At 39.6% G+C, this 17,477-nt stretch overlaps 1 protein-coding gene across 7 annotated transcripts in view; it reads right to left on the reverse strand.

Annotated features, from left to right (window-relative positions):
• The window catches only part of KIF13A (kinesin family member 13A), a 204,032-nt gene that overhangs the window by 118,330 nt on the left and 68,225 nt on the right, over positions 1-17,477 (reverse strand). For all 7 annotated transcript variants that reach the window (XM_026511547.4, XM_057304947.1, XM_057304948.1 and 4 more), the window contains exon 3: positions 8,520-8,532. In XM_026511547.4, coding sequence (XP_026367332.1) covers positions 8,520-8,532 — 13 coding nt within the window. The remainder of the gene's footprint in view (positions 1-8,519; positions 8,533-17,477) is intronic.

Genomic DNA, 17,477 nt, shown 5'->3' on the forward strand with positions numbered 1-17,477 from the left:
TTTTCAGCAACAGAGCATGTATAATGGCACAGACAGTGATTCTCCACACACATGCATCTTCTCCCTCTGTACCACTTCCTGCCAAAATCCAAAGTTTATGAGAAGGTGGTTGAACAAACAAGGAATTAATACCTCTAAGACAAAACTCTGGACTCAAAATTAGTCACACTGATAAGGAAAAACACACCTACCTCGACACTGAAAATTATGAGACAAAGCCTCATAATTTTCATTTGTTTTTTGTTTTGTTTTGTTTTGTTTTGTTTTGTTTTGTTTTGTTTTAACAAGGAGGCATAAAGCAGGTGTCTCCATGTTTGTCTAAAGCTTTTCTTTTTAAGGGAAATAGGACACACTCCTATAAACATTGCATAAGAGCTACTGGCGAGAGGATTAAAGGTATGTGCTTGGACTATGCTAAAATTAATGTCTCTGTTCAGAAGTACACACTTACAAAATGTAACCTTGCCAAAGAGAAAAGTCTAAATACATAGCACAAGACAATTTATACAAATATAAATTTCCCTTTCCATCCTAACATGAGACATACACATGCTATTAAAAAAAAAAAATTCGATCTTACTTTTAAAAGTCAACCAGAGAAATATCTTCATCTTTTCCTTGCCTTAACACCAGAAAAAATAACATTTAGAAAAAAAGAAACCTAATTTGGAAAGAACCGGTGTCTAAGTATCCTCCTAGATGCCACCACCACCCGCCGGGCCACATGTGAGCATCTGGTTTCCCTTCATTTTTATTGGTTCTTCCTCCTTTTCCCATTCTCCAGAGCAGGATGAGTCCTAACGCCCAGTTTCTATTCTCTCATGTCTTCTGTTCCTCTTAATCTTCTCTTCCTTGACAACACAATAGACATCCTTCCTCCCACCTCCTATCTCCTCCTTATCAGAATTTACCCTATCTTCCTAAGGCAGACACAGCAAACCTTGAACAATCGCTAGGCATCGATATCAGATGCTTTACCAATCATTCCCAGTTCAACCCACTCTAAAACCCAACCCATCAACTTCTCCCTGCACCAAACCAGCTTTCTTCTTGAGTTCCTGCTGGATTTTCAGTCACTCCCTTTGAAACTCCAAAGTCCTCTCTGACTCTCTTTGTTATATTGTCTCTCATATACTCTCAGGATCCAAGTCCTGGATACTCTACTTCTGCAACATTTTGATAATTTGACCCTTCCTCTTCTCCAGTCTCCTGGCACTGCATCAGTGGTGCCTTATTACCTCTTTTCTGGGACATTTTAGTGAATGCCATCTCCAAATCCCCCCCTCCTCCAACCAAATTTATTTTATGTTCTGTTTTCACATTAACTTACTGAAACAGAGCCTCACCTACCTCACTGCTTTGGTCCAGATAGGCGATAGAGAGACCCTGATGGTAACAAGGGCCAACACCAGCATCAAGGCCTTCCAGAGCTGGACTGCATTCAACCTCTTTCTAGATGTGTCACCCAAGACTCCCCTTCATGTTCAACTCTGTGCCTTATCATTCTATGAACACAGTTGACACTCTTCTCTTGGCACATCCATCAACAATCAAATGACCAAATATATATGAGGCTTTAATAAAAAGGTCTTGTGCATTTTTCACTAAGCATATCTCTAAGTACTGAATGTTTCTGAAGCTACTGTAAATTATTGGGCTTCTGTTAAATTTTATTTGCTAATTGTTCATTGCTAGTATAAAAAAATACAATTTATATTTTGACTTTTTTCCTGCCACCTTGCCATTTGTAAGTTCTAGGAACTTGTCTGGAGATTTCTTAATGTTTTCCAAGTATGTGACCATATTGCCTATAAATAAAGATGCTTTTGCTTCCTCCTTTCCAATCTGAATATCTTTTTATTTCTTTTTCTTGCCTTATTGCACAGGCTAGGACATGCAGTCAATGCTAAATGGAAGTGGCTACAATAATATCTTTGCCTTATTCCCTATCTTAGGTGTAAAGTGGTCAGTCCTTCACCACTAAGTATGATGACAACTGTACATTTTTAATGGACACCATTTGCCACATTAAGTTTCTGCATCTCTCTAGCTTGCTTCAAGTCTGTATCATAAATAAGTGTTGAACTTTGTCAAATGTCCTTTTTCTGCATCTACTAAAATGATCATATGGTTTTTCTTTTTTATTCTGCTAGTATGATAAATTACATTTATTTTTTAAATAATTAATAGATTATTTTTAAAGCAGTTTTAGGTGTACAGAAAAACTGAGCAGATGGTGCAGAGGTCCCATATACCCCCTCGTTTTTGGGTATCCCCCATCAGTTTCATCTATTAATAACTTTATTAGTGTGTTATATGTTATAATTGATGAACCAATATCGATATGTTATTAATAACTAATCTCCATAGTTTATATTAGGGTTCACTCTTTTGAGCTACACAGTTCTATGAGTTTTGATAAATGCATAATGTCATATATCTCCCATTATAGTATTATACAAAATCATTTCAATGCCCTAACATTCCGTGCTTCACCTATTCATCCCTTCTCTCCTCCCACTTCCCCTGGCAACCATCGTTTTTTTTTCTCTTTAAAGGCAACCAAGTTTTCATTGAATTTTAATTTGGATTTAAAGTGAATCTGGCATATTGTAAGTACTGAGTTAAAGATAGACACTATTAATAGTAACAATGGAAATAGCACTCTAAGAGTATAGTACCAGGGATGAATATAAAGAATATGAGAACTTTCCTGCACAATCATTGGGTAGGAATAGTGCTAACTCAACTAAATATTCAAAATGACAGCCCCTCCCTTCTCCTAATCAGTACTCCTACCTTAGAACATTTCTTAGTAAAATGTGCCAAATCCTTACACAGAATAGAAACAGTACATATTGCAGGTAGGTGACTATCATTATTTACCATCATCACATAATTAGGTAAAATGTCAACAATTAGACAAATTTTCAACAACTGCCAGAACCAACTACACAAAAAAGTATTCCTTAAAACAAAAATCAATGACAAGAGAATCCATGCTGCTGGTGAGGTTTGTAAGATTTAATGGGCACTTTGGGGTTAGGCCAGAAATAAGCACCTGAATAATGGACCAGCCAGATAATCGGATCTTTCTTCAGAATGGAATCAGGGCAGACAGTGTTCTCTGACTTAATCTCTAGCAAAGTGGCTCTGTTTATCAGTGAAGGGGAGTAAAAATTTAGCTGGACTCCAACTTTTTTTTTCTACTAAACTGGTGAGTGTCCTTCTGCTCCAGCTGATCTCTCTTTCCTTCTTTCCTTTCCTCATTCATCCAACAGTCATTCTGTGGCTGCCATGTGTTATGGGTACTATCCAAGGGACGTCATAATTTTAGTAATGTCTATAGTTTTGCCTTTTCCAGAATGTCATATAGTTGAAATCATACAGTATGTAGCCTTTTTAGATTGGCTTCTGTCACTTAGCAATATGCATTTAAAGTTCCTTCATGTTTTTTCCATGGTTTGATAATTCATACAGCATTCCATTGTATGGATATACCACAGTTCATTTATCCATCTACTTACTGAAGAACATCTTGGTTGCTTTCAGTTTTGGGCAATTATAAAGGAAGCTGCTGAAAATATTCACATATAGGTTTTGTATGGACAAAAATGTTCAACTCATTTGGGTAAAAACCTAGAAGTATTATTACACAGCTATATGATAAGAATATGTTTAGCATTGTAAGAAACTTCCAGGCTCCCTTCCAAAGTGGCTATACCACTTTTCATTCTCACAAGCAATGAATGACAGTTCCTGGTGCTCCACATCCTCACCAGCTTTGGTATTGTCAGATGTCCAGATTTTAGGTGCTCTAAGAGGTATGCAGTGGCATCTTGTTGTTTTAATGTGAAATTCCCTAATGACATATGATGTTAACCATTTTTCGTGTGTGTGTTTGCCATGTGTGTACCTTCTTTGGTGAGATGTCTGTTCAGGTCTTTTGCCTATCTTTTAATTGGGTAGTTCATTTTCTTACTGTTGAATTTTATGAGTTTTTTTGTATATGTTGGATAAGAGTCCTTTATCAGATGTGTTTTGCAAATATTTTCTCCCAGTCTGTGGCTTTCTTTTCATTCTCTTCACAGTACCTTTGCAGAAGTTTGTACTTTTAGTGAATTCTACTGATCAATTTTATTTTTACAGGTTACACTTTTGATGTTGCAACTAGAAGGTCATAAACAATGCCAAGATCTCTTAGATTTCTCCCACGCTATCTTCTAGAAGTTTTACAGTTTTGCATTTTATATTTAGCTCTATAATCCACATTGAGTTAATTCTTATGAAGGGTATAGTGTCTATACCTAAATTCATTTCTGTGCATGCTAATGTCCAGTTGCCCCAGCAAAATTTGTCTCTTCTGTATTTCATTTTGGTATTTCTGCTAACCTATCTTCTAGTCATTTAATTCTCTCTTCGGCTGGATCTAGTCTGCTGCTAAACCCTAACACTAATTTGTTAATCTTGATTTTGGGATTGTCAGGGTGAGAATTTCTACTGGGTTATTTTTCAAATCTGTTTTATCACTTTCTATAATTTCTAGTCCTCCCCAAAATTTTAATGTCTTGTCTTTTATCACTTTAAATATAATAAACATAGTTAAAGTTCATGCTTAACAATTTGAACATCTGAAGCATCTGTGGGTCTATTTCTACTTTTTGTTATTTTTGCTGTTTTCTGTTCATGTTGCCTCATCTTGTAATGCAACTCTTTAACTTTGATTGTGTGCCAGACATTGTATTTTTAAAATGGTCTATGGCTGGATGCCTGGGTGGCTCAGCCGGTTAAGTGGCCACCTTCGGCTCAGGTCATGATCCCAGGGTCCTGGGATGGAGCCCCGAGTCAGGCTCCTTGCTCAGTGGGGGATCTGCTTCTCCCTCTCCCCCTGATGTACTCTCTCACTATCTCTTTCTCTGTGTCAAATAAATAAATAAAATCTTAAAATAAAATAGAATAAAATAAAATAAAATAAAATAAAATAGTCTGTGAAATCTTTAGAGACTTGGGATTACATTTGCTTCTGCCAGGTGCCTATGGGAACCTCCATTCTAGGGTCACTTTGATCCAATTTTAGTGCTTGAGATTTCCTGGATCACACAAAGAACTTATAACCACACGGTAATCCATGTGAAGGCAGGTTTACTTCTGTTTCATCTTTATACCCCACCCAAGGCTGTGTCTCAATCTATTCTGCCAACCCAAAGTATAAAGAGTTTATCAAGGATTCCACCTCTGCTAAACTCTAAACTCCAACATTTTTGTCCTCCTAGGCCCCAGATCCCATGAGGCTGTCAGAAACACTGCTCTGCCTTTAAGCTGCTCTAGCTGAATGGCATACACTCAAAAACGAGGCTCACCTCTCTAAATTTCCACCATCTCTTAGATCTTGATTTGGTAATTCTTTACTAACTTGGAATTTCTCCAGTGCCTTCAGGCATAGGTCTTTAATACTAGTTCAAGTTCTAGCTGTCCTCAGACCTGCAGAAGTCAGAATGAGACCCTTCATCCTATGACTTCCACAAATATTTTGCCTCTTGTGGCCTTTAACACAATTGGTTTTATACTAAATTGTGCATACGTTCTCTACCACCCCTATTAGAATGCTAGGATCAGGTCTCATTCATGTAGCATTTTGTCCCTTGCCCAGAACAATTATTTGTTAAATTGAATCAACCAGTCTTTGATGATTTTGCTAATTATTCATGTCAAAATCTCACTTTTATTTTTTTCTGTTTTTAAAAAGCATTTTTTTCTTTCCAAATTTTTATTTAAATTCTAGTTAATTAACATATAGTGTAACATTGTTTCCAGCAGAATTTAATAATTCATCACTTCCATATAACACCCAGTGCTCATTATAAGAAGTGCCCTCCTTAATGTCCATCACCCACTTATCCCATCCCCCACCCACCTCCCTCCATCAACGCTCAGGCTTGTTCTCTATCACTGAGTCTCTTATGGTTTGCTTCCCTCTCTCTTTTTTTCCCCCTTCCCATATGTTCATCTGTTTTATTTCCTAATTTCCACATATGAGTGACATCACATGGTATTTGTCTTTCTCGGACTTATTTTGCTTGGCATAATACTCTCTATCTCCATCCACATCATTGCAAATGGTAAGATTTCATTTTTTTGATGGCTGAGTAATATTCCATTTTGTATATCCACATCTTCTTTATCCATTCGTCAGTCAGTGGACACTTGGGCTCTTTCCATAGTTTGGCTATTGTTGGTAATGCTGTTATAAACATCAGAGTGCATATATCCCTTTGAATCTGTATTTTTGTATCCTTTGGGTAAATACCCAGTAGTGCAATGGTTGCAGGATAGTTCTATTTCTAACATTTTGAGGAATGTCCATCTGTTCTCCAGAGTGGCCGCACCAGTCTGCACTCCCACCAACAATGCAAAAGGGTTCCCCTTTCTCCGAATCCTCATCAACATCTGTTGTTTCCTGTGTTGTTAATTAGCCATTCTGACAGGTGTGAGGTAGTATCTCATCATGGTTTCGATTTGTATTTCCCTGATGCTGAGTGATGTTGAGCATCTTTTCATGTGTCTGTTGGACATCTGTATGTCTTCTTTGGAAAAATGTCTATTCCTGTCTTCTGTCCATTTTCTAACTGGATTATTAGTTTTTTGGGTGTTGAGTTTGGTAAGTTCTTTATAGATTTTGGATACTTAACCTTCTTTCAGATATGTCATTTGCAAAAAATCACTTTTTCAAATCAATTTCATTTATGTAATCATCATTAAAAACACTTTTCCCTTTCCATCTTTGCTATCAATGCTTACAGTTTCTGCAAGAAAAGACCTTATTTATTTTAATGTCTTTTTTCAAAATATGACTCTATTGTGTCACTTATTTCAAGATGATCTTTATACTTCTCAGATGTGCCTTACAACACACACACACACACACACACACACACACACACACACACACACATTTAAATGTGGTGATTTCACATTGATTTTATTTTGAAAATTTCATGATACTTCTTAGGAACTATCAATAAAACACTTAGGGAAACCACTAAGCTCTATATACTGAATAGAAAGTAACCCAGAAAATCTTTGTGTATAAAGAAATTAGTGATTTTTGAAAAATAGATTTTTATGCCCCTTTTTAATTTCAGTGCTTCTTCTTCACTAAGGAGCCATATGTCAAATTGCTTAGGATTTCACTGCCTTTTTTTGTGGGGAAAGAATGAAATGTATCACAAGGTCGACAGTCTGTTCTGAAACCTCTAGGACCAACTGCAAGGGAAGAAAGAGCTACTTAGGGGAACTCATATCTTTCTGAGCAGCAGAGATACTTTTTTGGTTGCAACTTTTCAGGACTATGTCCACATCAGCCAGTGCTCAGGGAGAATCTTCTAATTCCTCAGGGTTGGCCACATGCCAGTGCTTACATTTCTATAATATCATATATTTCCTCTTTCTTAAACGATCTCATACTATTTGTTCAATATGTACCCTCCTTGCTGGAATTGAAACTCTTAATGCCAAGGACAATTTCTATATTGCCTGCAGTAAACATAAAGGATAACATTCAGCATTTTGGTGGGTTTCCACTTCTAAAAGCTAAGTTAGATTTTCCTTTACAGCCTGAGCGGCAAGTAAGCCAAATCTACTCTAGATTCCTTACCCTCCCCAGCATGTCTTACGTTCTGATCATGTAATGGGGGTTGGGGGTGATTCACCTGCCATGATTCCATCTCAGAAACCAAAGTTATAACCAGCATTATTGGTCAGGGACTGGTTGAATTTCTCCTTCCTTTTGGTACTAAGTGTCCCTTTGATACCCAATAAAATACTCCCTGGAACAAAATCAGCCTTCAATTATTCAGGAGTTGATCACTCAGATCCCCTCCTTCTCATATTCTTTCTCCCCACCTACTCTCTGACTTAGGGGTTACTCCCTGGTAAACATGCCATTGAAGGCCGGCCAGAGTAAGAACAACTCCGGTCAGTGGACTTTGTGAGGGGCTAGACGCTCCGATGGAGCACACAGAGTTGGTGGACGGCTACAACACTATCTGAAAGTCTGGAGAACTGTCCTGATACCATCACCTCTTCTTGGTAGTTCATCTGTCTAGTCAACAATCATTCCATGATGTTACCAGTTTTGTCTCTCCATTTTCTGGGTGGTGATACTCTATCGTCCCAGCTTCTCCCCTTACTCAATGTGTAAAATAAGACACACCATTTCACTCTCTGAGCCTCACGTCATCATCAATAAAACAGAAACAGTAAGCTGACAGGTGTGCTCTGAGGACCAGAGCATTAATTCCAAGAATGCAATAATGTATGAAAGTGTTTTGCAAATGTAGAGGAGCATTCTAATTTCATGTCATTACTGACATAAATTGTTTTTTCATGGTTTAAGTTTTAATTAGAACGCCGGTTTTTCTTCTCAATGGGAGAGGTGTTCCACATGGGTTATTGTGATGCATGAAGTCCTCAATATTTGCACACTTAGTATGCATGCCAAATTCCACATCACTGCTTACCTTGGGAGGTTTCCTTATGATGGAAACAAAAATTCAGCAGCAGAAGTAGAAAGGGTTGTCAGCACAGCAGCCACATCAGAGGGAAGCAATGAAAGAGAAAAAAACATAAGGGAAACTCAGCATCTTGATAACATGATCTGAAGGGTACTCTATTTTACAAAGATGAGAAGCCAAATTCGCTTTACTGCCCAAAGTGATAAACTACTATATTTGTTTAATGGGGCACCTGGGTGGCTCAGTTCGTTAGGTGTCCAACTCTTGGTTTGAGCTCAGGTCATGATTTCCGGGTCATAGGATCAAGCCCCACAATGGGCTCTCTGCTTGGCGGGGAGTCTGCTTGAGATTCTCCCTCTCCCTCTACCCATCTGCTCCCTCTCTCGCTCTCAAATGAATAAATAAATCTTTAAGATAAATAATAAAAGCCATGGTCTCAACAATTTTTACATATTTCAACACTGAAGAGAAATTTAAGCGCAAGTTACAGCCTTCTCCCACCACCAGCCACACATGCACTTTTTTAAACTGTTATTTTTGCATGTTAATTTCTCAAAAATGACTGAAATTACCACCTGGAGAAAACTCTGAAAAGCAAACAGTTTTCAAAGTAACAAACCAGTAGGTGGACTCACACTACAAATGTTTTCCATGTATACAAAATTAAAAAGCTGAACTATGATTTTTGTGCAGTGCGATCCTATGACAGTTTGTAGCTTTCCCGATGTGGTTGTTTTTAATCAACCTCCGGTTTCATCCATTCATAAAATGTGAAATTATTGTGAAGTAGAAATGAGGGAATTTTTCCCGTGGCTTTATTCCATCTTCACAAGGAATAAAATCTGGAGGATAACAAAACGGATTTTCCAGGGCAGAGGGCATGGAAATCAAAAGGTACAGGCAAAAATAGCACAGTGACCTTTCTCCAGCATTGGGCCCAACACTCTGCACAGAGCTCTGAGGGCCCTAGATAAAACCCGGAGCTCAGCAACAAGGGAAGAATGTCCATGGATTCCAAAATCAGGTAGACAACTCTACAGTTTTAAATGTACGGAAAGAAAACCATGACATTCCCATAATGATGAAGCTAAAAAATCATCTTTTTGACATTCTGTGATTGAGTTTGAAAGGATCCCTTAGGTCATTACCTCAAACAGGCACAATGGGAATGTGGGTTTTTAATCTTCAGGTTTTAGAGGGGAACCCGATCTAGAAAAACTGGTATCTCTGGCTGCCATCAAGTAAGTCTCAACATTCTGTCTACCCTTTCAAACAGGATAAACATTTATGAATGTTATAAGAAGAATGCACGAGTGCTTTTAATTCTAAGAAAGCAATGGGATCTTTGCTCGGTGCATAAACTTTCGAGGTTTCTGCCAAGAAATTTTCCTTAAGTGGAACACTGCTCTGGAAGGCATCTGTTCTGAGCAGGTACAACCATAATGAAAACATCATGCACAGTACTTTTGACTAAACCTTCTCTTATTTTACTTGCTTTGCTTTTGAAAAGCCATTTAAATCACTGCTTTATTTAACAAAGGACAGACAAGTCACTGGGGTTATAATAAGGCAATCATACAAAACAGCATGGACCAAGTTAATAAAACAAACATTCCACATTAAGGCTACGAAGAGCCGAGCAACCTAAAGGGGGTAGAGAGGACTAACAGGAATCCCAGGGATCTCTCCAGAGTTTTCGTGTGCTTCCTTTATGCCACACTGTACAGGAAGCAGCAGCAGCAGCAGCAAAGAACAGGTGCTAGTTTGTAACCAGTAGCATATTTACTTCCTGAGCTGCCCAACAATGAAGCTATCCTATCTTCACTGACGTTCCAATGTGGTCTTCCCTAGTCTTCCTAGGAAACCAATCTTATTTCAACCTTATAAACATTTTTAAAAATATATCCCTTTCACTTAAAAAGACATAATTGGGGATGGCACATAATATGCACATAATATGGGGATGGCAATATGGTTCTGCTACCTTTTTCTGTGTTTCTCAGGATTGTTTAAGAATAAATGGAGGGGCGCCTGGATGGCTCAGTTAAGCGTCCGACTCTTGTCTCCATGTCAGGTCACGATCTCAGGGTCGTGAGATTGAGCCCCCGTCAGACTCTGCACTGGGCATGGAACCTGCTTAAGATTCTCTCTCTCCCTCTCCCTCTGTCCTTCCTCCCCTCTTCTCCCTCTCTTTAAAAAAAGAAGAAAAGAAAAGAAAAGAAAAAAGAAAAGAAGAGAAAAGAAAAGAAAAAAAGAATGGAGACTGGGGAGCATGGGGAAAAGGGAAGTCACTAAATGGACCTGCTGCTATCCAAATTCACTCATCATTTAGTTTAGAACAAAGATCTTTACTAAAGAAGGAAAAGTAAGCCACTTAGCGTACTACAACTATACCTTGTTAATTGGTAAACCTTTCCTGAGATGTGAATTAAGAGTCAAGCAACTAAGTCATCCTAATTTAGAACTATGATTTACTACCCCAAACCCCAGAGGCTACGTGACATTCTCTGGTAGTTGTGAAGAAAAATTTTTCCAATATGAGTAATACTTATACTATAACTAAATATAGTATGCTATCCCTTGGAAAAAAAACTAGTATGCTATTACAATGTAAAGATAAAAGTTTTCATACACATATATGAAAAAGGACGAATAATATAAACCATCTATCAGAAACATAACCAATATTAATATTTTCTAAAATTAAGGCCTTCATTGATTGTATCAGTAAAGTCGTATCGACAGAGAGTTTCCCCTCTCAGTAAGGTCCAGCCTACTACAGATACCGGCACGGTTCAGAAAGAGGCAAAATCCTTGGCCAAGAAAACATTCCATCAACCACAAAGAACATCCCTTCAAAAAGACCTCGCTGACCCACAGGCACAGGCTTGGCTGCTGACTCATCAGAAAGTGGAGCATTCCATGGACACTCAGGGAAAGGTCTGTGCGCCAACCACTACTCTCCACTGCCCACCTTCTCATTCATCTTCAAAAAAAGTCCTTGATTACGTGATTCCTCTGTAAATTATAATGAGATTTTTTGAGTGTGTATTCCAAAGAAATACACTGAACACAATATGTCATTTCAGAAGCCAATAAGGATATGTTTCTAGATCCCAGGATTTGGAGAAAAAAATAAGGAGGTGCGTGCCAGGCTGGCACTCAATATTCCCTCAATAAATGTTAGCCATTCTGTTTATGGTCTCTGTGTGCCAGATCACCTGAGGATCATATTCAAACCTTAAAGAGTGAAATAAAATAGAATGAGGGGGGTGGACTAGAATGTCTCCAATCTCTTCCTACTCAGGAACTGTTTCATAGTAATACATAATGTTAGAAAGCCTGATGGGAATTATTTGAACCATTTCATAATTTTGTATGGTCTATGAAGAAGGAAGTAATTTTTAAATCAAATGTACTATTTTCAAGAAGTGTATCATTTCAAATTTTTTCCTAACATTTATTATATGTGAAAATAAATTTTGACTTCTCCCCACTTTCCCCAAAAAGAAAGAGAGAGAGAGAGAGAGAAAGAAAGAAAGAAAGAAAGAAAGAAAGAAAGAAAGAAAGAAAGAAAGAAAAGAAGAGAGAGAGAAAAGGAGAGAGAGAGAAAAGGAGAGAGGAGGTGCAGTTATACGTGGACAGTAGCTCTATTTTGCAAAATACCGAAGCTGCCTTTCTCTCTCAGGATAAGCAAGTCAATGGATCTCTTCAAGGTCACCCACACCAGGTATATTCACCACACAACCCTGTCATTTCCATGCCTTGATGCCATTTCTGTCTCCCCGGTTTGCCTGATCAAATTTCCCCACTCCCCAAGACATGGCTCAAAGCTCAATTCAACTATGTCAATTCCTCAAGCATTGTTTGAGACCACCTTGGCCTTTACCACCACTAACAGGATACCCCAGGATCTCTACGGTCAACAAAGCAGCTTAGCACTTCCTGGCACACATCAAGTCCTGTAGCCTTCAGGAATTTTGTCTATCTTTGAATCTCATGTATCCTTAAAATTTAAACTCCCTGAAAGCAGAGGTCATGCTGCATGCTACTTCCGTTACCTCCGCCCCCAATCCCACATACTCATGCAGAACTCAAGGATTACAAGAACTCAGGACTAACGTTTTTTACATTAGTGAGCTAAACATAACCCAGATGTGAAGATTTTCTTCGAGTACCACCACAATCCCAAAATTGGGGGGCTCAACTGCTTGCATTTAATAGTAGTGAGGACTTCAGAGATCGTTAGAAAATGTTGACGGTTTCCAATGGCTTATTAAAAATAGCTATTTCCCTAGACCAGAATTTCATATAGAGAAGTTCAATCAGATGTTAACAAAGGTCAAACCCTCAAAAGCTTCAGAGGTCAACTAAGTTCAGAAAGGCAGTTTGATAAGACTAGGAGATACATGGATACAGGACCGTAAAGATAAGGTGGATCTATACTGGGCCAGCTCTTGAAATGAGGTGTTGGTCCTTAATTTAGTAGGTAGTCCAGATATGGGAAGTTTAACAAACAAGTGAAATAGAGCAGTATAACTCGCATATTACCACAATACCCCTACATAGCTGTAGTTCGTTCCTCATGCCTCATGCTGGAAGATTTATGGGACAAGGTGTCTTCTGCCCATTATTCACACCCTATCAACTATAGTTAGCTACTCAGAGATTAGATGGCCAAAGACCCCAATGTGCATGAGCCCTAACACGAGTCAATGCTTCCGGAGACATGACGGATCAAGGTCTTCTTCTGAAACAGGAATTTCCCTTTCACGTGTTAACTACTTTATTGACTGAACATTGGAAATTGCCACAACCTCTCTCTGAAAGACACACAGCTAAATGACATCTGACTCCTGGAGATGAGTCCAAGGACATATATTTCACGAAGTCCCTGATCACCCCCTTCCACTCTCACATGGAGAACAAAACAGAGTTGCCTCAGTTGTCCCAGTACTCTGTTAACCAGCAAGTATTGATTGAGGACTGACTCCTATGCTGCAAAGTATAGGTGCTTTGAGGGATACTCAGGGGAAAGAGGCATGCTCTCGGATCTCAAGAAGGTTTACCCCTTGTGAGAGAGACAGATACATACGTGCATAACTGACTCTAAGTGGACTGTAATTAAGTGTCACGGCACAGATAGGAACAAAGCTCTATTCGGTTAACAAATATTTAACACCCACTGTGTGCTACTTTGTTATAGAACAAAAATAAAGCAGATATGTTGTCTTTCAAACAATAAATGGAAATTATATACACATATTACAACACAATATGATGGGCACAGCCACCACCCCAAAAAGCACAAGGTCAGCTGAAAAAGACGGGAAGGTTCTCAGAAGAGAAAACCCCTAAGAATAACTGAGAAGGCTAAAGACAGCCACCAGCCTGACAAGGCGAAATGGTGGCATCCCAGAGGGGGAACTGTAGGTGCAGAAAGCATCAGAGCACATGGCCCACTTGAAGACCAGAGAACCGTTGGATTGTTCTGTTGCCAGGCTGAGCAGTTTGGCCACACACAGAGACGCTGGGACACAGGATGCCACAGGATTGGGGTTTTGTCAAATAGGTGGGCATAAAGGTTCCTGTGCAACCAGGATTTCCTGACTGCAGTTTGAAGAGAAGTTTATATGCCTGAGTACCAACAAGTTAATATATCCATACATTTAAAACATATAAGAAGCACGTCTATGAATTATAAAAGCAGAAGGGGCTATATACGCATTTTGAAGAGCCTTTGAAACCTATCACAAGAAGAATGTAAATGTCAAAAACATTAAATTCCATGACAAAGCCTGGTTGGAAAGCTTTAAAAATGAGTTAGTGGATTATAAAGCTCACAGGAAGCTACAGCAACACTTTCGGAACACACAAAGAAACCGATCCATTCAAGGGAAGTGTTACCAATCAGAGCAGACTTTTAACACCAATATATCTGGTTAGCTTTGGAAGAGCATGTCTTCTAGAATCTATTGGGTTTAAGATATATGTTTAATATCATTTTTCAGTTGTGTTTCTCTTAATCCCCTATTCCTATAAGACTTCGATTGTTCCACCTATGCATTTTGCTAGCTATGGTGCTTTTCAAGACCACAAATCCTGGCCGTTGGTGAGACGCTGCTATGACTCAGTGGGACGACCCAATAGGGCCCAGGTTGAGTGGGGAAGGATATAAAGTCAAGAGGAGGATGACAGGGAGAACACAGAGAGGTGAGAAACCCGTGGTCTGGGTAAAGTTAAAGAGCAAAGATACTGGAGGGGTGAGAAGAGAAGATGTGACAGTCAAAGAGCGAGATGTAGTGTATCAGGGGTAGAGTGTATCAGGGTGTTAAACTCTGACCGGGTCATGGCAGCACACCTGTGAAATGGAATGGCCCTCATTGGGGAGCCTGGCTGGCTCGGTCGATAGAGCATGTGACTCTTGATCTTGGGATTGTGAGTTCAAGCCATATGGTTCATGGTATCGATTAGAGCCCTGTCTGTGCCAAGGTCATAAATATATAGGAGAATCTCAAAGGAGAAATGACTTTTATGTGCAGCAAAGGAATGGCATAGCAGAGTGGTGTTAGAAGGTGTTAGAAGGCTGCAAACTACCACTTCCCTCGGGAAGGCAGGAAACTGAGCACCCCCAGATTAGGCTATGAATCAAGCCACAAAAAGCATAGGTAGATGCGTTGGGAGCAAATCTTAGGCAAGGAACAACTGAAACAGAGTCGGAGAGCACAGGTTATGTTCAGGGAGTAGCAGGTAGGCCGAGGTAATGGAGAGCAATAAAGGAGAAATAAGACACAATGACCCAAGTGCACAGAGCACTGGGGGCCATGCTGACGTTGGCTTTTTTTCCAGAAGCAACTGCCACGGATGGTTTGTGCAATGAGACTAACACGGCCAGATGTGTTTTAGGAGGGGGTGATGGAGGCCACATCAGAGAGGTCAGCAGAGAGATACATACTGACGACTCTCTGAGGGGCACCAACCACAGTGCAAGCTGGTACCACTGCAAAGGCAAGAGAAACAGTAGAAGGGAAAGGAGGGAACAAAAGACATTTTGAAGGAGGACCCTGTAAGACCCGCTGACTGGCACGCCCCACCCGCCCAGCCTCCCCACCATGACTGCAAGGATGGAGCCCACTGCTGGGTGCTGGGCACTGCCTGCACACAGTACTTCCGTCTCAGACCTTAAGGCTGACCTGAGGAGAAGAAAGGAAGCTAAAACGGCTTTAATAAGTATCTTAATGTTTAATACGTTGTGAGTTAAAAATTTTAATTCCAAATGCATTTGTAATAAAATCCCAATAATCCGAATATTCCTTTAGAGAAGACTGCTTCTTTTAAAAAAGTATCAGTCCTCTTAACCTGCTTTCATTTGCCATAAAACTCAAAAAGAAAAACAATTTTGTACTGGAATGGAAAGACTTGTGGTTTGATTTTTTTCTTCTTGGTATATTTGCACTACATCCTTATGGAATGACTACATGGAATTTTTCTTTCTTTTAAGTTTTATTTTTAAGTAATCTCTACAACCAAGACAGGGCTCAAACTTACAACCCTGAGATCAAGAGTCACACGCTCTACCAACTGAGCCAGCCCCGAGCCCCTGGAATTCCTATAAGTAAAACAGGATTGTGGTAAAGGGTCAGGACTGGGAGCCAGACAACTCCAGCTCTGCCACCATCTGTCTATGCTGACGTTGGGCAAGTTTATTCAAACCCTTTGAGTCTCAGTTTCTGTGTCTATAAAATGGGTATAGAAGAGCACTCCCTCAGGACTAATGAAGGATGATATGCAGCCGCAAGGCTAACATTACCCACCATTAGCACACAGTCATCGCTCAATAAATGTTAGATGCTAGCGCTGTTGTTACAATGAACAGCCCTCCAGGATGATACGTGCAAAATGCCAACATAGCTCAAACTCCATTTCATCTAGCAAAAAAGTTACTGAGAGCTGAAGAATGAGCGCACTTTTTTTTTTTTTTTTGGGGGGGTGACAGAAAAAATTCATGATGTTAAAAATAACACTCTTCAGACAGGGAGAGCAGAAGGTTGATAACTGTTAGAACACAACTAATAGGGGCGCCTGGGTGGCTGAGTCGTTAAGCGTCTGCCGTCAGCTCAGGGCGTGATCCCGGCGTTGTGGGATTGAGCCCTGTATCAGGCTCCTCCTCTGGGAGCCTGCTTCTTCCTCTCCCACTCCCCCTGCTTGTGTTCCCTCTCTCGCGGGCTGTCTCTATCTCTGTCGAATAAATAAATAAAATCTTAAAAAAAAAAAAAAAGAACACAACTAATGGATACATGGATGTTGTTACTCTTTTTAAAAAGTTCAAAATGTTTTCAGTGTTCAGAAATGCGTTTTAGAGAAAAAAGAATCCTTAAGCATTAAATCGAATACAACATGTACTGAGTCCGAGACGTCTCTGCTGGGGAGAGAATGACTGGGAGCGTTGGCAGCAGTGAGGACCAGCGCTACCAGCTCCAGGCCGGAGGGGACCCCAGGCTCTGCAAGGCGCCCTGCCGTTCTGTTTACTTCGGTGATGACAGACCCCAAGGGATGCATACTACCAATGCCACAGTGATTTGTGCCTATGACGTCACTTCTAAAACAGGACTGTATCCCTTAAGGAAAAAAAAAGTTTTGTTTTTTAAAAAAAAGGATGTATAATAAAGGAAGGGAAAGAATGGGAAAAAAATAATAAAACCTTGGAAATAATTAGATAACCATGTGTAAAGCTGCACACTTTCATAAGAACTAAACTATATTAATTTTTCTAGACCGAATCAAGAGCAGGTGTGTAAGCGCAAACACTGGAGTGCACTTCATCAAGCTGATCACACCCGACGCCTGTCCCGGGACTGCTGCCCTGAACTACAGGGTGAATACAACTCCCGTGACCGCTGGTAAAGTGGTCACAGGAATAATGAGGTGAATTTTTAAGAGCATCTTTATTTAAAAAATGACCTC

The sequence above is a fragment of the Ursus arctos genome, unplaced genomic scaffold (genome assembly GCF_023065955.2).
Source record: "Ursus arctos isolate Adak ecotype North America unplaced genomic scaffold, UrsArc2.0 scaffold_31, whole genome shotgun sequence".
Classification (NCBI taxonomy): Eukaryota; Metazoa; Chordata; class Mammalia; order Carnivora; family Ursidae; genus Ursus; species Ursus arctos.